Source organism: Ambystoma mexicanum, chromosome 5p (assembly GCF_040938575.1).
Source record: "Ambystoma mexicanum isolate Mex_15411 chromosome 5p, UKY_AmexF1_1, whole genome shotgun sequence".
Lineage (NCBI taxonomy): Eukaryota > Metazoa > Chordata > Amphibia > Caudata > Ambystomatidae > Ambystoma > Ambystoma mexicanum.
Window position 1 is genome coordinate 458,812,934 of NC_090930.1, and position 22,626 is coordinate 458,835,559.

General features: G+C 44.9%; 1 protein-coding gene across 1 annotated transcript in view; it reads left to right on the top strand.

Annotated features, from left to right (window-relative positions):
- The window catches only part of LOC138481016 (sodium- and chloride-dependent neutral and basic amino acid transporter B(0+)-like), an 839,328-nt gene that overhangs the window by 52,075 nt on the left and 764,627 nt on the right, over positions 1-22,626 (top strand). Inside the window, exon 2 of the mRNA XM_069612864.1 lies at positions 21,886-22,024. Within this exon, the coding sequence (XP_069468965.1) occupies positions 21,886-22,024 (139 nt within the window). The remainder of the gene's footprint in view (positions 1-21,885; positions 22,025-22,626) is intronic.

A 22,626-nucleotide genomic window follows, 5' to 3' on the forward strand; every position in this document is an offset into this window, starting at 1 on the left:
GAAGATCTCTGCCCGGCAGTGTCGGCCACAATGAAGAGGAGCTGCCCCTCCCCCACCCACAGGCCGCGAGACATTGAGCGGCTGACACATGGCATCTGCTGCAGAGAGGTGAGTGCCCGTCCCCCAGAGGAAGGGAACAACCAGAGGCCCGCACCGTGATGTTGAGCCTGCTCCGAGGAGCAGGAAAGGAGGCAGAAAAAAATGGGGCTGCCGAACAGCTGAGGCGGACCCGATCCAAGAGTGGCGCAGGGGCCGCCCAACAGTAGAAGTGGCCCCCAATAGGAGGCTGGCCCATCACCACCTGGGCCCGCGAATAAAGATATGTGCTCCGGAGCAGAGCGAGAACACATTTAAAAAACAAGGTAATGGAGCCCCACGATGGGCCTGCATCAAAAAGCAAGGGGGGCGTAGCCAAAGGCAAACCTGGGCGGAGTATAAAAAATAAATAAAAATACATTGGCTGGTATGGAAAGAGGAATAGAGACCGCTCAGGGCCATCGCAACAGTGGAGGCATTGTGGTGCCAGGCCATTGCACGCGGTATTCCCTGGTGCAGTGAAGGAGAGGAGGGCCCTCGCCTCCAGATGTCATCAGCCCTGAAGGCCCACCAACCATGGGCACCACAGCCCATCAGTCGCCCATGAAAGGAGGGTGAGAAGGAACATTCCTGTGGACCTCCTGGTGTCTCCGGCTGATACTGCACATGGCCCCACTACATCCTGGGCCTCATGGTGGTCAGGTTTGCAGGAGATCGCACAGGAGGACCGACGGGTGGCCTGCAGACTCCAGGCACGAGCAACATCGCATTTTGCCCACCATGCAGGAGCAGGTGAATGCCAGTGGGCTGAACGTGGAGTCGCCACCCCAGAGCCAAAGGGGGTGACTCTCAAGAGTAAGAGGGCGGTTGCAGTTCTTTTGAGTGCTTGTGCGCCCTCCCAGGTGACAGAAACTCCTGACTGGGGGAGCGGAATAGGATAAGTGACCCAGGCAACTGGTCACCAGTGTCCCATTGGCTGACAACAGTCCCCAGCCCATGGCATCAAGGAGGATGAGAGTGGCAAGGTCGGCATTCCCAACAGCACCTCCGGCGTCTGCCACCATATGCGCACGCTGCCATCATCACGCGGGGTGGGGAGGCATATAAATTAACATATGTACAGGCAAGCCGGGGGTACCCTGAAGAGGGAAGACAGAATGCCCTGTAGCCCCACAGCAACAGGGAAAAAGGCCACGTGAATGACACTGCATCAGTGTCATCTTGCCAGCAGCCCCGAGAAAGGGGGGAAGTTAAAGGAGCTGTCTGGTGTTCGGCCGCCAGTGCACTGCAGTAGGAGCCTACCCCACTGATGAACATAACCAACATGGCCCCGAGGTGTCCAGAAGCGTGTGTACCCACCCTGAACTGTGCGTCCATTGGCTAGCCGAATATTACAAGCTATGGACCAGGCCGATGTAGCCCCTGGGCTTCAACCAGATGCGGCTTTGCCAGTTTTTGACGGTCTGGCGACTGTCCTAGATGAACACTGGTGAGGGCACTATCTGGTTTCCTGCCGACACACGAGTACGCAAGATTGACAACATCGAAATCCCCATGAAGACTGGGAGCCTGCAGACACAGACTTGCTGAAAATGGCCCAGTCAGTGGGCAATGTCATAGAGTGTACTTTCATATATATGGAATGGTTAATGTCGTGCCAGGAGCTCTCACCGGTGCCGTTCAGTGATGTTGGACCCACTCACCCAGGTTAATAAAGGGTGCGTGTGTGTGGGATTTATGGTTTGGAGTGTTAGTGTATATATTAGGTTTTGGTGTTTCATTAATTTGTTGTTATGAAAAAGGAGGAGTGTTGCATGGTAACCCTGTTGGGAGACATGGTATCTCCTAGTGTGTTTGTCCTGATCACATGGTGGAACCATGTGACCAAGGGAATAAAGAGAACGAGCCGCTTCCGGCTCGTCAGTCGATGTGAACCTGACTCCTGCACCTCTGTGCACCATGCTGGTGCGGCGCAGCGTGCCGTGGGCCCGCCACGTGGCCCGGCCTGAAGACGGTGCCCCTGCTGGGCAACACTGTCTATATTGAATGATACTGCCGTGTGATCACAGCGATGGCATTGCCCCGGCCTGGGTGCCCCCAGGACCTGGGCTGATGGATCTGTGGCTCCGGTGTCCCCAAGCACAGGAGGCCGCAGGGTGCTCCCTGCGGTCCGCTAGGAGCAGAATGGCTCAACCGGTGATCTGGATGATAGAGGGTGCCCCCTCTGGTCCGCCCCTCTGCATGGATGCAGATCGGATGGGGGCCTGGTCATCTCAGCCCCCAATAACTAAAGTAGGCTTTGCATCACTGTGGCCCACTATGCTTTAAAAGAGGGATTAGCCCCTCTTTTGGCAGATCATCTGAATACTTAACAAGAAGTAAGAAAGAAGAAATAAATCTTGGACCCTGGCTGTAGGTACATTCTGGCTTACACATGCTGCATGTGACGGAAGGCCAGTACATGCATAGAGGTAAGCAAGATCCCTCAAATAAACTTGTCCCAGGGAACAGAGGGAGAATAAGAGCTCAGAGGACCTCCAGCCACTCCAGAACTGGTACACAGCCAGCACACAGCGTGCCCTGCTAGACTCTACAGCAATCTTCCTGAATAGGAAGTACCAAAAGGTCTCTGAACCTAAAACCAAAGACAAGGCAGCTGTCTGTAACCCAGCTCTCAGCCGCCCACCTTATGGGACAACACAAGCTCATTGCAGAAGCTGGGAGAAGTTCCTCGATGAGCATCCGCCACTGTCTGCCTTAAAGGACATTTTCGAGACTCTCAATTTCCTCAATCCGCAGCCGCAGTCACTTAAAGACCTCAGCGACTTCTTGACCAGTGCTTCAGAAACGCCAATCACCACTGAAACGATTCCTAGCACTGAGCCGCCATGTAGGTCAGTCTGCAGCCATTTGTCTTGCTTTGCTTGCCGAACCGTCCTGCCGCCTGATACCCGCAGCTGACTCCAATCTCAAACTGTGTCACCGAAGCCTGCTAAGCACCTTGAAGCCGACTCGACCATGTTGAGCACCAAGACCACCAACAGCAAAAGGTACATTGTGGTTCTGGCCCTTGGGTCGTTCCCAGAAGACCCCTAGAGACATTTTAAGACCCCTTTCCACTTTTGTGCTGAAGTCAAGAAACCTTAACAAACTGTTCTGGTTATTAACCATACCAACTATGTATGTATGTATGTATTTATGTATGTATGTATGTATTTATTTATGTGTAAAGCGCACATAGCCCAAAGGCAACTAGGCGCTGATTACTGCTTAAGGATATGGTTACAACTTTGATGTCTTAGAGGCATTACATTGCAAGTTACACAGTACATTACATATAGAGCATTAAACACTCAGCCAATTACATTGCAAGGTTACACAGTACCTTACATATAAAGCATTAGACACTCAGAGCAAAACATTTTAACCAGCAAATTTACATTAGGTTCAAGAGCAAGAATCACACATTCTACATATTTAGATATTGTTGCGGATCCTTCTCCTAGTTTCTACTAGAATGAAGGGATAAGGGACTATTGCAAGAGGTCAGATCTGAAGAGCAGGGTTTTAAGTTTTTTTCTGAATGACCAGAAAGTCATGTCATTTCTCAGATTGTAGGGGAGGGCGTTCCACACTTTTGGAGCTATAACCGGGAAGCTTGAGCCTCCTGCTTTCTGTCTTCTGTAACGGGGGGTGAAGAGTAGGTTAGTATAGGCAGAGCGGGTTGGTCTGTTATTATTGACTTTGCAAATGAGGCTGCTAAGGTATTTAGGAGCCTTATTAGCATTGCATTTGTGCGTCAACATCAAGATTTTGAATTTAATTCTGTCATGGACAGGGAGCCAGTGGATATTCCTTCTAGTGGATGAGATGTGATTGTGACTATGGATATTTAGTGCTGCTCTTATGGCATTGTTTTGTACTGTTTGTAATTTTTTGATATTTCTAGCGCTGGTCCCAGCAAAGAGAGAGTTGCGGTAATCAATCCTGGAGAGTATCAAAGCCCTTGCCAGGGTGCTAGAGTTTATCGTAGAGAGAAAAGGGCATCTGGCTCTAAGCAGATGAAGCGTTGACAGCATTGACCTGTCTATTTAGAGTGAGTGTGGAATCATTATAGACTCCTGGGGTTTTCATTTCGTTGGCAACTGGGATGGTGTTGCCATCAGTGATGAAGAACTTGTAGTGCTGTAGCAGGTTGCTGAGTTTTGTTTTATTTCCAATGATGATTAGCTCCATCTTATCTGCCTGTCAGAATCCAGAGTGTATCTCTTTTCCTTCTTCAAAACTGTCTGCCCTCTGCATTCCTTCACAGGGTGGGTTGTATTTAGTAGTGTTGATAGACTGTCTGCTGTGATAATAATAAAGTAGATATTTGTATACAACCTTGACTGGACAGTACTTTTATAATTGGGTAATAATTGCATGGTTGCTGTGTTGCAACTAACCAACGATCCACGACCTTTAAAGTAGATAAGCCTGCCGTTCCATCCACATTACCAAAATTGGACAAGGAGGTTTATTAGAGATGTGTGTCTGATTGATGGTTTAGAAACCAATATTCACTGTGGTTCCCCAGAAGTTGATTCATCACAGGTGCCCTTTTAGGTGGAAGGTATTGACATCCTTGGTCCTCTACTCATGTTTATTGGTTCAGGGAACAAGTTCATCATGGTGGCTGTGCACAGCATAGCCTGGTATGTTAAGCTCAAAGGTCCAAGATATACATTTTTAGCCCAGTAATAGCCAGGGGTACCTTTAGGATTTTCACATGGGTTACTCTGGCATCAAACTGTATTTTCCCTATGTTAACGATATTTGGACAGAATATGGAGTAGCTTAATACTTCTCCACTTCTTACTACCATTAGGAGGATAACGTCAAGGTCTTTGAGATGCTAAATATTAAAGCATAAGGTGATTTAGGTGGTTATCAGGAGGGCTGGGAGGTTCTTGTGATGGACCGTACAAAGGTCACTGCTTTGAAAGACAAATTGTCTGGCTCCTACACTGTCCTTAGACAGGGAATGTTGGCTATTTGGTGTACACTGGAATGTCTAAGTAACCCCAAAGTGTGTTGCATGTTAAGAGGATCAAAGCATTTCCGAAGTGTGGTAAATTGTTTGCACTGATCCTAGTCTCATATAAGAAGGTAAAAGGGGAAAGAAATGACTCTCTTCCGGACCTACTGCGAAACAGTCTTAAAGATCGTGCAGTGCAAGGTATAACCTTCTCTCCACTGCTGACACCCAGGCAACTGGAAGACTGCAGAGCTTTGTCCAACCTAGTTGCTTCCCTGTTTCCCTTGAGTTTAGGTTTACCTCAATGGCATAACCATATCATAGATACTGAAGCAGATATGCATATGAAGAACATGCCTTGAAGACATTCAGATACTGCTCAGGGTGACATCTTGGTTGAAGTCAGCAAGACATTGTATGGAGGGGTGATTGAATCTTCCCGCAAACCCTTTTCAAGCCCTGTCATTCTAATTCCTAAATCACAGGCCTCCACCAATTTTAGGTATTGCCTGTTCCTCAGACAGATGTTCCCTCTCTATACATTGAACAGATGAGTTTGGGGTTGGTATAAATTGGACCAAATTGGTACATGTATACCCTCAATTTGAACTCAGGGTATTCACAGATTGTCTTAAGAGAGTGGCAAGGAAATGGTATCATTCTCAGCATCTGAGGGCTTGCACCAGTACAGGATCATGCTTTTCAGTTTATCTAATGTGTCTGCAATTTTTCAGAAGTTGGTGGACGATGCCCTTTCTGGTTAGAGAGCTTTTTGCTCACGTATCCCGTCAACAAAGATATCTTTAACAGTAGTTGTGGTGAGCTACTTCAAAGGGTATTGCAGAGAAGACTCTTCAGAGAGCAAAGTTAAGCATTAGGATGTCTTAATGCTAGGTGGGGAACAGCACTGTGATTTACCTCATACAGGAAGTTGGTGGAGCAAAGTACAGCCTCCCCAGTGTAACATCAAAACAGCCCTTGACTGGAGCCACCAATACTCTAGAATCAGGTTGACACCTTTGTAATGTTCTCCTGTGTTACATGAATACTGTGCTAAATATGGAACCATAACAACCCCATGGCTGTGTTGGAAGACAAACTCCCTATGAACCTTCTTTGAATAAAATCATGTCAGGAATAATTTTGAGGAATGAAAAATGTCCCATGTTGTGCCAATGTGTTAAAAGTACAAGGTTAGAGTCAACATTGAACTGATCAAATGGCTGACCAAGGATTTGGTGTAGTTCTAGCACAGATAGATGAAAAAGCCAGAGAGCACTATGTTGCATTAATCAGCCACCACATATGTGACATAGAGCATAGGTGGGTCACAAATGAGAAAAATGCTCTGTAATTGTCTGAGAGTTCAGATGCTAAAATAACTTATCATTCAGGTCCAAACATATCATAAGCTCTTGAAATGGCTTATAATCCTAAAGTGGGAGATCCGTTGACCCATCAGTCTGAAAGTGCTTGACTTCTCCTTTGAGAATAAGGTTACTAGACCTAAGAAAACAGATGCACTTTCTAGAATGTTTAGCCAATCAGAATTGGCATTTATCCCTCTGGGGATAAGCGTCCACTGTTCTAATCTTTGAAGGGAAATCTATGAGACTGAAGGTTAAATCCTGGTACTTTGGCTCAATGTCCTGAGTTTTCTTATTTTTACCTGATTCACCTCACTCTTAGTAGATGAGTCTTTATACTAGGGATCAAAATTCACACACATTTCCACATGTATCTCTTAGAGAACATAGGCCTCTTAGGGCTCTCAGGTGTGCTCAAAGCTATCCTGTTCCTTCAGCTTGACTCTTTTTACTAACTGCAGTTAGGTCTCCACTAGCTGATGTTTTCTCTTGGGAATCATAGCATCATTAAGCCTTCTGTACCCTGGGGGAAATGGCATAGAGATGCTAATGTATAAATACAGTACCAAGGTCTTCAGCTAAACCTTTTCTTCTTATTGGGGAGTGAATGAAATACTAATGTTAACATATAAGATCATGGCTACTGCCTGCATCATAGAACAAGAACTGCAATTGTCAGAACCGGGTATAGTATTTTAATTTACCTATCAGACTCATACCACATCTTGATACCAATTCATGCGAGAACCTATCAGCCAAACTTAACTTAAATTGTACCCAAACTCTTACTATCCACCTAATATACAGACCTCCAAACTCCATTGGTACCTTCCAAGATGACTTATCTAATATCATATCAAACAATCTAAAAAACTCCTCCCAGGTAATCGTATTAGGAGACTTTAACTTAGGGCATAACGACCCAAAAGACGCACATGCCTCTACTGTGGCAAATATCCTTACAGAACAAGGTCTCACCCAAAAAGTACTAGACCCTACACATTCCAAAGGAAGAACTCTGGATTGGATAGCGGACCATAATTGCAATGTGACTATCTCTTCCAACTCGCCTGTGATATGGTCAGACCACCACCTGATAACCTTTACTATTAACACTGAGAAAACTACTGCACTGCCCACACCACTAGCTCCATCAGTCCCTACTCGCAACAAAAAAAACATCACCTGCGATAAACTACTCCCCCTCATCTTACCCACCCTTAATGCCCTCCCAGAAAACCTGGGACCAGACGCCCTGACCAAAATCTTCAATAACACCATGACCACCTCACTGGACACAATCGCGCCACTCAAAATTAGAAAAAGCAAACCTAAGGCGCATCTCAACTCCTGGTACACACCCCACTTAAAAACACTACGCACCAAAAAAAGATCCTGCCAATCACTATGGAAAGCTCACCCCTCCGAAGAAAATAAAACTAATCTGCGCGCTATCTCTGCTCTTTACAAGAAAGAAATTCTCTTAGCCAAACGTGAATCCTACAATTCAAGAATAGCCCAAGCTAACTCCAGTACTAAGGAACTCTTTGCCATCCTCAAAGAACTCGAAGCACCCATCCCCATACCTGACAACTGCATTAAGGACAAACTTTGGTGCTCGAATATCCAACAAGCACTGACAGGCAAAGTTGCTACTCTTCAAACAAAAATTAAGAATAAAAAAGCTTCACTAACAATAAACCCGCCCAACATTACCACTTCAACCCTGCCCACTATTTCCGACACACTAACACGATTCAAATTTTCAAAAGTTACTATTCTCGAGACAGAAAAGACTATACTCTCTCTCAAACCCTCTAACTGCCAAGGTGACCAGTGCCCTGCCCAACTCATAAAAGATGCAGCCAGAGAACTATCACCCTTTATCACTAAACTGATCAACGCATCATTTAGGTCCAACAGTATCCCCACTAACCTTAAGGAATCCTGGGTGCTCCCCCTACTAAAGAAACAAACTTTAGACCCACTAATTCCTACAAATTACCGACCCATTACCACGGTACCATTCCTCTTGAAAATCATAGATAAAATAGCCTATCTACAAATCCAAAAACATTTAGAATCTAATCACCTGTTGGGATCTAGACAATCAGGCTTCCGGCCCCAACACGGGACTGAAACTGCATTAATTGACTTGAAGGCACAGATTGATGACCTCAGGGACAGAGGCGACCTAGCTCTCCTGCTGCTTCTGGACTTATCAGCCGCGTTCGACCTGGTCGATCACCAGGTCCTGTGCAGCCACTTGGACTCGGCAGCACACTTCTCCCCAGAAGCTACAGCTTGGATACAATCCTTCCTCAGTGATCGCACCATGAGAGTATTCTCTCCCATTGCCTCAGCTAACCCTATCCCTAGCTCGTGTGGTGTTCCCCAGGGTTCATGCGTCTCGCCTACCTTGTATAATATTTTCACTAAGCCCCTTTTCGATGATTTGGATCTTCTGGGTATCACCTACACTAACTATGCAGATGATACGCAGATCCTCCTACCTATTACTGGTGATTATGAAAAGGATTTGGCCTTGGTAAACAAGGTTTACCTCATCATCCAGGCATGGATGGCCACTCATGGACTATGCCTGAATGATGACAAGACAGAGATCCTTATCCTGGGTACACAAATATCGTTAAAGAAACTTAGCCCAAACTACTCCTCCTTTAGCGTCGACAATAACATCATTCCAACTGCTAAGGAAGTAAAAACATTAGGTTTTTATCTGGATTCTGCCTTAACGCTTAACAAACAGGTAAATACGTTGTCCTCGGCCACTGCCTATACTTGTAAATTAATCAGAGCGGGCAGAGCTTTCCTATCTAATGACAGCTGCATCACCCTTGCTAGAGCTCTTATATTATCAAGACTTGATTACTGCAATGCCATGTATATTGGGGCCAGTAAGCAAATAACTAATAAAATCCAACTCCTGCAAAACAACGCCCTTAGAGCCGCGCTCGGAATTTCCAGGAGAAACCAAATCTCGGACACCAGAAGAGCCTACAACTGGCTGTCGACAATGGACAAAATAAAACTTAAAGTCGCCTCCCTTACACATTAATGTGTAAACAAAGTGGCCCCCAGATATCTTATGGACAGAATCATCACTAAATCTGAGACAAGACTAACCAGACAGTCAAATACTAATTGCCTCCTGACCCCCAGATTCAAATTGGCCAAAGTGGGAGGCAACAGCTTCCAGGTCAAGGCCACCCAACTATGGAATTCATTCCCTACCCTACTCAGACTAGAACCATCCTTTACAAAATTTCGCCACACCCTTATAAAAATGTTCAAAGACTCTGATGGCTAAGCGTGATTTGGCGCTCGCCCTCCTCTCCTAGATCCTACCCTCTATTATTCCAGATCCTACTCAGTATGGTTGCTTGCAAAGATTTTGTATATACTCATTTTTGTATATAATGTATAAATATTCTCCCTATATAGGTAAATTGTAAAAATTGTAATAGTGCATATTGTATTGTATTGTATACCATGTACAACTAAGCTGTGAGTTATCTTTTATGATGCGCCCGACTACCTGCGGGTTTGGTGCGCAATACAAGTAATAAACTAAACTAAACTAAACTAAACTAATTTAATTTAATTACATTTTTTGAATTCATAAAGTGCACAAAGCAGTCCTGGGGCATTGTGGCACTGTTACAGCAGTGCTTATTTAATTACAAAGCAAAAAGACAGGGGCACCTGTCTGTGGATTTTGGTTACATTGAACCTTTTGCCAAACAGGTGAGCAATCCAAAGACAAAACAGTGGCAACAAGAGAGAGTCCCGCCCTACAAGCAAACAACTTTATGTAAAAAAAGAACACAATAGAGGCAGCCAGAGACCTCCTCAGGGATGCAGGGTGAGTGGGCAGAGAGTACTGGGTGAGTTAGTTGAAGAGCTCAGTTTTGAGCGATTTGGGGAATGCTAGATAGGATGTTTTGTTTTGCAGGGTAGTGGGGAGGGCGTTCCAGTGCTTGGGGGCAAGAAACGTGAAGCAAGTCCTTCCTGCTTGCTTTGGCTCTTTTGATGGTGGGGACTTTGAGCTGGTTGGAGTGGTGAGTCCTGATAGGTCGGGAGGATGTTACTTTGGTAATTCCTTCTGCCAGATATGGGGGGGGGGGCTGTGAGTGAGAGGCATTTGTGGGTTATGGACATGGTTTTGAATAGTATCCATTCTTTGACTGGAAGCCAGTGAGCCTTTTGTCTGGCGCTGGCAAAGGGCTCTCTTTTGGGAATGCTGAGAGCTGCTCTTAGCACATTATTATTAATGACTTGAAGGTGGTTAATATTTTTGGAAGAGGTGCCGGAAAATAAGATGTTACAGTAGTCTAATTTAGCTCCAACAGTGCCTCTGGCTATGGAGAGGCAGTTTGTGTCGGATAAGTGTGGTTTGACTGCATTTATTAGCTTAGTTGTGAAGGAGGCTGAGGACACAATGGCGCTGACGTAGCGTGTCATTGAGAGCGTGGAATCAATGTATACCCCAAGTGTGTTAACTGCTGCTGAGACATGAATTTGGGAGTTTATTTATTTATTTATTTGTATTTGTTGAGCGCACATCAGACCGAAGGAATAGTGGCGCTTGTTACAGTGTTGCTTATTCTTAGTTACATACAATTCAAGTCCGTCAGAGTTACATTGGACGATATGATTCTTTTGTTACATATATACATTGCGGGACAGGTAACTAGTAGAGCAGGGTTAGTTAAATAGAGCAGTTTTGAGTTTTTTGCAGAAGGAGAAGGGAGATGTTTCAGCTCTGAGGTCAGTGGGGAGAGAGTTCCACAGCTTAGGTGCTAGGAAGGGGAAGCCTATGCCTCCTGCCTTTGTCCGATTGATGCGAGGTATCGTTAGTTGATTGGTGTATTGTAGTCTGGTCGGTCTGGTGGATTGAGATCTACATAGGGTGTCAGATAGGTATGAGGGTGCTGAGAGGTTGATGCATTTGTGCGTGGTAGTGAGAATTTTGAAAGAGATGCGGTCCTTGACTGGGAGCCAGTGGGCTGTCTTCCTGGCTTGAGTGATGTGGTCTCTTTTCGGTATGCTGAGGGCTGCTCTAAGAGCGTTGTTTTGAGTTGTTTGAAGCCTTCATAGTTTTTTTTTGGAGGTGCCGGCTAGGAGCGCCTTACAGTAATCTAGTTTGGCTCCTATGGTTGCTCTAGCGATGGAGAGGCAGTTATCCTTAGTTCGGAATGGTTTTATTGCGTTGATGAGTTTAGTACTCAGTGCGGAGGCTGAGGCTATGGCGCTGACTTGTTTGTCCATAGAAAGGGTAGCGCCTATGTGAACCCCCAGTGTTTTGACTGAGGACAATACTGGGATGTCACAGTTGTCTATGTTGAAATTGAGGTACAACGGGTTGAGGTTGGAGAGAGTGGATTTCTGACCTAGAATGCGGATTTCGGTCTTGTTCCCGTTCAGGCAGAGGCCGTTAGTAGCCATCCACGCTTGTATGGTGGAGTAAATTTGTTGTAGGGTAGTGGCGTCTTGATAATAATGCCCCGTCAGGGGAAGGAGAACCTGTGTGTCATCAGCGTATTTGTGTATGTGATCCCAAGTGCGTCCATTTTATCAAAAGAGGCTTGGTAAAAAGATTATAGAGCTTGGGGGCAGTACATGAGCCTTGTGGGACACCGCAGTGAATGATGGATGGTGCTGCATGAGCTGTGTTAGAGAACACTTTCATAGCTCTGCCCTCTAGGAATGAGGTCACCCAGGACGCTGCGTCCTTAGAGAAGTGTGCTGCATGTGTCAGATGATTGGTAAGTGTAGTGTGATCTACCAGATCAAACGCTGCTGAGAGGTCAAGGAGAAGGAGAAGCGCGGGCTTGCCTTTGTGAAGGATGTTGGTGATTTTGTTTTTTAGGTCTAGAAGGGCAGTTTCTGTTCCGTGCCCCTTGCGAAACCCAGATTGTCTTTTTCCTAGGATCGGGTTCGATTCCAGGTATAGTTGAATCTGTTTGTGGGTGGCCTTGTCTAGTATTTTTAGAAGGAATGGAACTGTTGTTATGGGTCGGTAGTTATTGGGGTTAGCGGGGTCTAGCATTATTTCTTTAAAGAGAGGGCACACCCATGCTTCTTTCAGACTGTTTGGGACTATGCCCGTTTTGAATGAGGCGTTAATGAATGCCGAGAGAGCGGTTCTGCGCAATCTTTGATGATTTTAGGGGGGCATTCATTACCTTTTACATTGTGAAGGTTTGAGGTGTCTGAGGATGTCAATGACATCGGCTTCAGAGATTTTGGTGAATGCGAATTTGGGCATGTTGCTAGTTTTTACATTTGGTTGTGTCTGTGCAGGGGGGCTCTGCTTAGGTAGAGTTTTGTAGTGGTGAGATATCTTGTTTTGGAGGAGCTTTATTTTTGCAAGCATGGCTGATTGTATGCCTGTGTACCAGGCTTCGTCTTTGACGATCTCATCAGGGCATGTGGGTGGTACAGTTAATTCTTTAAAGATACTGAAGAGTTCTTTAGAGTGGGAGTTTGCAGCAGAGATACGGTGGTTGTAGGCTTCCGATTTAGCACTGAAGATGGCTTCTTTGTATTTTTTGGCTATGGATTTGAAGTTATCTTTTGTGGCGTCACAGGGATTGCATTGCCAGTTTTTGAGCGCCTGGCGTTTGTCTTTGCGCAGAGTCTGGAGTTCCTCTGTGAACCAGGAATTGGAGTGAAAGGATTTTTTCTCTTTTTTGTTTTCTAGTGGGGCAACGGTGTTGACAGCCATGGTAATGGTGTCTGTGAATATTTTTGCAAGGATGTTGGGGTCTGAAGATAACGGAGGCGCTAGGCATGGCAAGTTAAGGTGAGCACTGACGTTGTCCGCAGTGAGTTTTTTGGCACTTCTGACTAAGGTCGCCGGTGCTGTGGTAAGCACTTTAGTGCATATTGAGACTGGGATGTCGAATTGGAGAAGGTTGTGGTCTGTCCAGGGGAGGCTGGTATCATTGGTGTCAATGATAAAGCAATTGTATTGTTTGTCAAGCTTGTTGAGAATTTCCTTGGGTCCTACTAAGAGGAGCTCAGTTTTATCCCCTTTGAGGCATAATCCGTTGGCTGCCATCCAAGCTTGGATGGTGGCGTAGGTTGTGCGAAGTGTTTCTGCTTCTGTTTGATATGAGCCAGTTAGAGGGATGAAGAACTTGGGTATCATCGGCATAGTTTGTGTATGCTATCCCGAGTTGAAGAGTGGTAAGGTGAAGAGATTATACAGTGTCGGGGAAGTATAGGAGCCCTGTGGGACTCTGCGATATATGGTGGTAGGAGCTGTGCAGGCCTGCTCTAAGAATACTTTCATGGCTCTCACTTCATGGAATGAGGTAACCCAGATAGTAGCTTCTCAGGTGAATTGGGCTGAGTTGATGAGTTGTCTGCAGAGTTCTGAATGGCCCACAAGATCAAACGCTGCAGACAGGTCTAGAAGGAGGAGAAGTGCAAGCTTTCCTTCATCCATTATTTCACCTAGTTGGTTCTTTAGGTCTAGTGGGGCAGTTTCAGTCCCGTGACCCGGATGGAAACCTGATTGCCTTTTATCTAGGATGTTGTTGGATTCGAGGAAGAGTTGGATTTGATTGGATGCAGTTTGTCCAAAACGTTTTGCAGAAAGGGCACAGTGGTGATGGGTCTGTAGTTGTTTGGCGAGTCCAGGTTTAAGGATGGTTTCATCAGCAGAGGACGAACCCAGGCCTCCTTCAGGCATGAAGGGACAGTATTCGAGGCGAAAGAGGAATTAAAAAATGCTGTCAGAAAAGGTGTTAGTGTGTCTGCACAATCTTTGATTAGATTGGCTAGGCAGACATCACCCTTACAGTTGGATGGTTTTAGGCTTTTCAAGATGGCTAGTACTTCTGATTCAGACACATCTCTGAAGGTGAAAAGCGTTTTTTCATGCGTGACGTGAGAGTTATCCGATGGTGGAGTGGGCAGATCAGGTTTGGGCAGGGCCGCTAGGTGGGATTTGATTTTAGTCTGTAGAAGTTCTATTTTATTGAGCATAGCTGCCTGTATTCTTGAACACCAGGATCATCTTTTACGATATGATGGGTGCTGGTGTTTGGGGTGGCTAGTTCCTTAAATATAGCAAATAGCTCTTTCGAATCAGATTTGGCATTTGAAATTCTAGTGTTATAAGAAGCAGATTTCGCTGCTATAATGTCTTTTTTGTACTGGGCGTCAAGTTTCTTGTAGGCCAGTAGCGTGATGTCCTTAGGGTTAGATTGCCAGTTATTGAGCGCTATGCGTTTGAGGGAGTGTAATTATTTGAGTTCTGTTGTGAACCAAGAGTTGGTGTGTATTTTTCTTTTAGCTTTCTTTTTTTTCAGAGGGGCAATCACTTTGATTGCTTCTTTGATTGCCTGATTGTAAAGTTCTGCCAGGGTAACGGGATCCTTGGAGAAGGGGGGCTTGAGGGCAGAGATCTCTAGGGTTGCAAGGATATTGTTTTTAGGGTTCCATGTGTTAATATCCCTGCAAAAATATCGCCATACAAACATATTGCCATATTTTTGCAGCAATATTAAGACTTGGAACCTGCGGGTACACCCCCACAATCTCTGCATCATTTTTAAAGGAGCGGGGGACAACCTCACAACCCCTGCTCCCAAAAAACCCAAAATGTATCCCCCCAAAAATATCACCTATGGCCATTCCAAAACAACCATATATACGGCGATATTTTTGGTGGGGATAATATGTAGGCATACCGTTTTTAGTTAGTTTGTGCGCGCTTCTAGCTAAGGCAGGTGGCGTCCGCGTGATGGGTGTGATTTTGTTTGGGTGGCAGGAATGGAGAAGTGCATAAGGTGGTGGTCCATCCAGGGACAAGGGGTGTTGGAACTGATGTCAACATTGCAGTTATGGTCTGCTACCCAGTCTAGGGTGCGTCCTTTGGAGTGAGTGAGGTTAGGGATTCGTTGTTCGAAACTCAAGTCCTAAAGCACTTTGGAAAGAGATTTAGCTTGTTTGGCCTTTGGTTTGTTGAGGCAAAGGTTTAGGTCCCCCAGTAGTAGGGATTTAGTGATGTTTTTCAGGTTGTTGCCTAATAAATGGAGGAGGTTATCCTGAAAGTCCCGTAGTGGGCCGGGCGGCCGGTAAATGACGTGGATGGCAATCATGCAGTTTGGTGAGAGGGAGAGTTTCATGGTGAGGGCATCCGAATTGCCTCCTTTATGGGAGTTTATCTGTCTGATCGATAGTGAATCCTTAAGTATGAGAGCCACCCTCCAAACCCCTTCAAAGAGCAGTCTGTCCTGCCGGAGTAGGGCGTACTGACTATGCCTGGGTAGTATTAACTGACTATGAACGGTATCTGGGATTCAATGTCTGAATCCACATATGAAATAAAGCTGGGAAAGTATCCAAAGAAAATTTAACTTCGTTGACTTCAGTGATTGGTTTTCTCTCTGAAATGAGGCTGAATACAATCAATTCTTAGTTTGTTGAAACTAGGGAGAAATTCAACATCACAGAATGAGACACCTGCCCAAAGAGCAATTTTGTGGAGGCTCTGCTAGTCTTGCATTAGATGTATCCAAGGATCTTGCAAGCCTGTTCCTGTCCCGGTGTTAATATAATTTTCCTATGCCCTACTTGTAGGGAACAAATGACCTACCCACATCTTGGTTGCAAGTAATCTCCCCAAATGTATGATACTTCCAGGGGTAAATGTGTGGCAGAGTGGTAAAAAGGTGCAATTCAAAATACAAAAGCATACAACAAAGGAATATTTAAACAGTATATCTGTACAAATATTCTTTATATATGCTTTTGTATTTTTTATTACAAATGTTGTAATGTTGTGTGTAACAGGTAAGCGACAGTTTAGGAAACTTAGTTTCAGGGCTCTGACTTTCACGCAAGTCATTCAAGAGCTCATGTGCTAATTTTGTGAATCCAAATACCTGTGTTTAGAGTTAGCCAACAGTGTACACGCAGAAGGAAAGCCTAGTGGTTACAGGAAAGAGAGAAAGAAATGTCATAATATAAGAGTCATTGCAAGCATGAATAGAACACAGCTTGGGCTTAATGTAAACCAGTGTGCCAGCATCAATAGGAAGACCTTTTGTATATGAAGAATGGGAAATGTCAAAGTTTCAAAGTCATCAAAAATTGTGATTCAACAAAGAAAGCACAGGATTTGCAGCCGAAGACCGCTGTTTAGAGGGGACATAACTCAAGGCCCTTGGACAATGTCAGAGAATCATGGAAAGATGACCATTAGATTAGGGTACATTTCAGCTCAGATGCCTATGATGCATTTTTAGAGTCAAAGGAAGCCTGTGATTCCTTTGAGTCAAATGTCCACTGTCATGATTGCTGGTTGCCCAGTGTTACAAATCAACTTCTGGGGCACCAGTGGTCCAGGGATGAATAGCAGGTTCTATACCATCAATCAGCCACAGACCTCTAGTACACCAGAAGGGATCCAAACAGATGGGACAAACAAGTAAATTATAAACCTCCTTGTCCAGTTTTGGTAACACGGATGGAACAGTAGGCTTATCTCTGTAAGGTCATGGATCGCTGGTTAGTTGCAACACAGCGAAATTGCAATAATTACCCAATGATAAAAGGAACTGTTCAGTCAAAGTTGTATAAAAATATCTACTTCTTTATTATCACAAGAGACAGTTCTAGCACACTACAATATACAATCCACCTTTAAAGGAATGCAGTGGACAGACAGTTTCAAAGAAGGAAAATGGGTGCATTCTGGATATTGATAGGAGGGTAGTCAGTAAAGTAATTAATCACAATAGTTCAAGCATACTTAGTTTCAACACAAAGGGAGCAATGGCCCGTACAATGTCACTAGGGGACTTTGATGAAAGACCAGGCGGACAGAACCACAATGTACCTTGTGCCCCAGATGTTCTTGGTGCCCGACAGGGTCGGGTCGGTTTCCGAGTGCCTTCCAGCTTCTGCAGCAGAGTTCAAGAGGGTAAATAGCTGCGGGTATCAGGCACAGGCAGTTCGGCAAGTGAGGCTGGATGGATGGCTGCAGGCTGGCCTACACGACGGCTCGGGGTCAGGAATCATTGGGGTTCATTACGTGTATGGAGGTAGGGGGTTAATGGCACCGTTAACCCCCTACTGCCACATTCCGAGGTCCCTTAGCGGGTCCCACTAGGGCCGGCTGGTTTTAACAGCCGCCCTTAGCGGGACCTGTTAAGGGACCATGGAGCTAATAACGGCCCGCTATTTGCGGGCCCGTTATTACCTCCTTCCCCATTACCATTGATCCATGTGGGGGCACGAATGGGAATGGGGAATGGCTGGGGACTTACCGGGTCTGCCTAGGTAGGAATGTCCCGGTAAATCCCCATTCTGACACCACAGACCCAGGCATGGACCAACTGAGGTCCTGGACTGCATTCACTCTTCTGTTGTAAACCCTTGTTAACTGTGTATCCAAGTGATCTGGCACCATCAGAAGGCTTGCACCCTCCACACTCTTGAGGGTGGTACCTAGTGGTACACCTACATATCAAAAGTACAACTGTCTGTCTGTCTGTTATTATGCTAAAAATTGATATATTATATGTATCATCACCAAAATTCAGAGATTAAATTAAATTATCCTGAATCTCAAAAGTGTGGTTCTCACATCCTGATTTTTTGTTTGAATATATAACCTCCTTCACTGGTGAAAGTTGTGAGGCAGACTGTACCTTCAGCCAGGGTCCAAAGATGAGTTAGTCTTGCTACTCCTTGCAAAGTCTTCAAATGATGTGCCCATAAAAGGGGCTGAGCCATCTTTTAAAGCCAAATGGGCCATAGTGATTAGTGTGTGCAGGCTAAGGCTACCGTAATGAGCCAATCATGGGTCCCCAACAACAACATCCTGCATGCATGCAGTCATAACCAGAGTGCTTTGAAACAGAAAAGGTAAAGGGGTGAAAACATGTTATACCAAGTCCCACCCATCTTCCTGTCTGTTGTGGATTAAAGGATCTCTCCAGTTAATGGAGCTCTCTGTGGTTCCGGATTAAAGGGGCAGGTCTCCCTTGTAGCTGGAGCGAGAACCGACTTTCTGTCTCCATCAAATCAAATACTCCTACCTTCCAAATGGGGTCCCCATGCAGGGATGGCTTCTGAGGCACGCAGTTCCAGACATGATATTTCACTGTCCATTGATCCTTAAGGGTGGGAGTTGGTTTCAGGTTGCCACAGTGCATGTAGTTAGGCTACCTGTCTCCTCTGTTAACCTCAGAAGCCAGGCCCCACGTGGGCCTGTTTGAAGTAAGCATTGTTAGTATGTTAATTATGTTAATTGCTGTCAAAATCTGTAGTGCTTACACAAAAGGACAGGGAGGATCCATGGAACCTTTGATAGTTAATTAGGCTTTGTTTCCATGAATAGGTAAAATGGTTGTAGTAGAATGTAGCAGTCTAAAAATCCCAAAAGAGCTGCCACCTGCCAGCATGCTGAACAGGCATCCAATTTGGATGACCTGTTCAGAGTAAACAATGGTTGTATACCTTTGTGGTACCCAAAGGAGCCAGAGCACCTCCCAGAGAGCACAATACACCAGTGGTTTCTGCAAAGCCAAATAACTAACAAAGAACAATTGAAGTGCAACAAAGAGGTCCAACATACCAACAATCTCTTGTTGTGCTCCTCTCCAGAACAGTGGCATCACCAGTTGCTTGCCAGTAGCCCTTCTTGATTAGATATCTACCAGGGATGGGAAAATCCTCTATAACAATGGCCGCCTTCAACGTTCTCCATATGTCATGAGGATGCTGCTTGTGCTAACATGGGTGGTTGCGAGCCAATCCGTAAAGATGTCACCCACCCCGCCCCACCTGCAATGGTTCACAGCAGAGCCCGCAATGAGGAACATTGTAATGTTGTGATCATTGTTCTACATTGCATGAGTTTCACCAAACCTGACACTGGTAAACCTTAAATTAGGCGTAGCAGAAGGCAGTCACGCAGCGACTATGAAACCGACTGTGTATGCGGCAGAGTGCACCCCAGGAGACTATCACAAAATCAGACACCCTGAAAGAGCACAAAGTATTCATCCATATATATTCTTAGTTGTATAGTCACAACACCATCGCCCATCTTGTTAGTCTTTTGCTAGCTCATATAAGTTAATACGCCTATATTACATTAACTTTGCTCCGTGGCAGTTAAATTATGTACCAGCATTCATAGCACTGCAATTGCCGCCCTTGTACATATAGGGATTGTGGTAACACTTTTTGGCAGAGGGACGGTTGCTTCCTAAGTGCAAATGTGGTGCACAAATGCACAGCTTTGTTGAAAGACAAACCATATGCGTTCAGAGCTCGATTTTAGGTCAGAAGATTTAAATACCAAGGGACAGCCCCTGAGGCATCCTAAGCGCAGGAGGACTGGCAGAAATGTCCGTAAGGACACACGAGGACCCAGTAAGAATGTCCCATGCCAGGGGTCTGCAAGACCAGCCCTCGAGAACCAGCCACGTCAAGTTTCCATAATAACCTCCATAATAACCACTGACTATGCCAATAGCCTCCATTTATACTATCTTTATTTAAATGTTTTTTGTGCGAATATTTCGAAATCATGGATTGGGGTTTCCTCTTGAGCACTAGACACAGTGATTTCTGCCCTATGATAAATCATACATTCAGTTGTTTTCGCCCCAACTGCTTCAGCTTTTCATATTTCAACCCATGTTCATGTCTAATCTGTAGTTCATTTCCTGGTTTCACTAAGACCCACTAGCTGGTTTATAAGCAGAGTCAGGTTTTAAAAGAAGACATGAACATATGGAATATTATGATGAAACTGTATTTTTTGACAAACCTAATTAAACACGTCTGTCAGTTTGAGGAAACATGTATGGGAGTCACACAGTGTTAACTGTTTTAAAATGGGTTTTCATAATTACAAAATAGCTAAATATAAATTATGAATGTATCGAGGATGTAGTTCTGCCTTAGGATGCATGACTCCTGAAATCACCCTGACACTGCTGTTGGGCGTGCAAATCACACTGGTACAGTTAAAAATGTAAATGCACAGAAGGGTGATTGCGGATACTTGTATGCATTACATGTCAAAAGTGGTGAGAATGGGGGCACCGGAGCTGTGTTTTATGAGGTTTTTAAACGCATAAGCAGGAAGTATGTACTGCCTAGAGCATTCCTAAGAATACTACATGTGTTAAACACTTCACACATAGTTAAACCAAGTAATGTTCAGAAACACAGCGGTGCTAATCATCAAATGGGTTTACGTTAATGTAAAGCATAAAAGCCTTGCGTAAGTCTTCTATGCCTTCCAATAATGCCCACCCATGTTTAATCATTTGTATGGTGGAGAGGAGGGCCAGAACGCAACTTGCATTTCTGCCACCTCCTTCCTCTCTGCCATACAAATGCTGAAGATCCCTACCTATGGGTCCGCACCCATTGTAAACGTTGCCTGCAATGCTTGGCAGGCAACGATTACAATTACAAGTAAACCCTGTCTGGCATGGCTGCATGTCGGATAGCATGTATTTATAATTGTGAACACTGCTAATCATTGCCACATGCTAAGCAGTGCTCACAATGATAATTAAACACTGTCTGACATGCAGGCATGTCAGAAAGCGTTTAATTGCAACTATGAGCGCTGCTTGCCGTGCGATCATGGTAAGCGGTGGACACAATCAAAAGTAACTGCAGCCTGGAAAGCCAGCATGCCAGGCAGCGTTCACTCACTTTGTACTGCAGAGTCCAAAAGTGAAGGGCAAAAGACAGCGTGTACGCACTCTTTTGCCCTTTACATTTGCACTCTGCATTGTAAAAACCAAAATCTGGCAGTGGAGACCCACTTATGTTACAGTGTAAATGCAACAGGGGCCACCATCAAATTACGGGGAACCCTACATTTGAGTAAATCTGCTATATATATATATAGCTTAGATAAGCTTAGATAAGTTTACAAGCTCATTTAAATAAACATCACTTCCACATTTCAGTTGAAGCAGTGGACTGTTAAATTACCAAAACGACACTCGTTACCCAGAGGGTCATGTGTGGATTGTACTGAGTGAGCAGAGCGGCAGAGTCAATGACTTTCTATTAGTGAGTCACCCACTAAAAGAAAGTAATTGACTGACACTTTACATGACAGTGAGTGACAGAGGGCAGCGCCAGAGCCTATTCAAGAATCACGCTGCTGGGCTAGGCCACTATGGACTCATTTTCACATTATTTTAGTCTGTGCTTACAGCTTCAAACCATCATACTGCCATTTGAGAAAGTGGCCAGATGAGCTGGGTAGGAGGGCCCAGCACAAGGACCTCCCTCTCATCATTTTCCACCTCTGCCAAGCGATCTAATGACACACCTAACATGTGGTAGTGTGCATACATTGTTTTTGGGTTCTTTAAGCCACAAAGACATAATAGCAATAACCTACCGAAAAGTTGATATGTTCCATCTTTTCATTTTTAGGACGGCCATGTTTCACCCAGTGAAGAAGCACGTGAACAGTGGGCCAGCAAATCTGATTATTTGCTGTCAATGGTAGGCTATGCAGTTGGATTGGGAAACGTCTGGAGGTTCCCTTATCTCGCATTCAAGAATGGAGGAGGTACCGTATAAAGCAATTTTACACTGTACAGCTACCGTGCAGTTCTCTGCACATTCCACCCCTACCTTTGAACATATTTATGTAAAGAAAAGTATTTAAACATTAATATGTTAAATGCCATGTAACATATGGAAAATCAAAGGCAAATAATTAAAGCTCTCTTTTGAACTCACTGTGCAATTTGGCAGGTTTGAGCAACTGCACGTGAATTTTCAAGTTGATCAAAAAGAGCATTGGCAAAGCGAACAGTTTTGACTCTTGTAGAGGCATTGGAAAGAGGCCTGCAGGAAATGAGGGAAAGAGAGATATTGAGGAGTGACATAGGAGGGGCCAAGAAGGAGGGAAACGGGAGTCACAAGGGAAAGATCGAGGGATGGTGAATTGAAAAGGAGGGAGGAAAACAGTAGCGGTCACAAGATGCGGTCTGCAGTGGTACTCAGAGGGTGGTGCAGATCACAGACATGAATATAGTTAATTTATTTATTTTTGCATTTATTGCAGTGCACAAAACCCTCGGGTGCTAGTTTCATTGAGGAAAAAAGAAGGGGGGAATAAAAGGGGAAATGTATCAGGATGAGTGACGAGTCCTAGGAGGAGCTGTG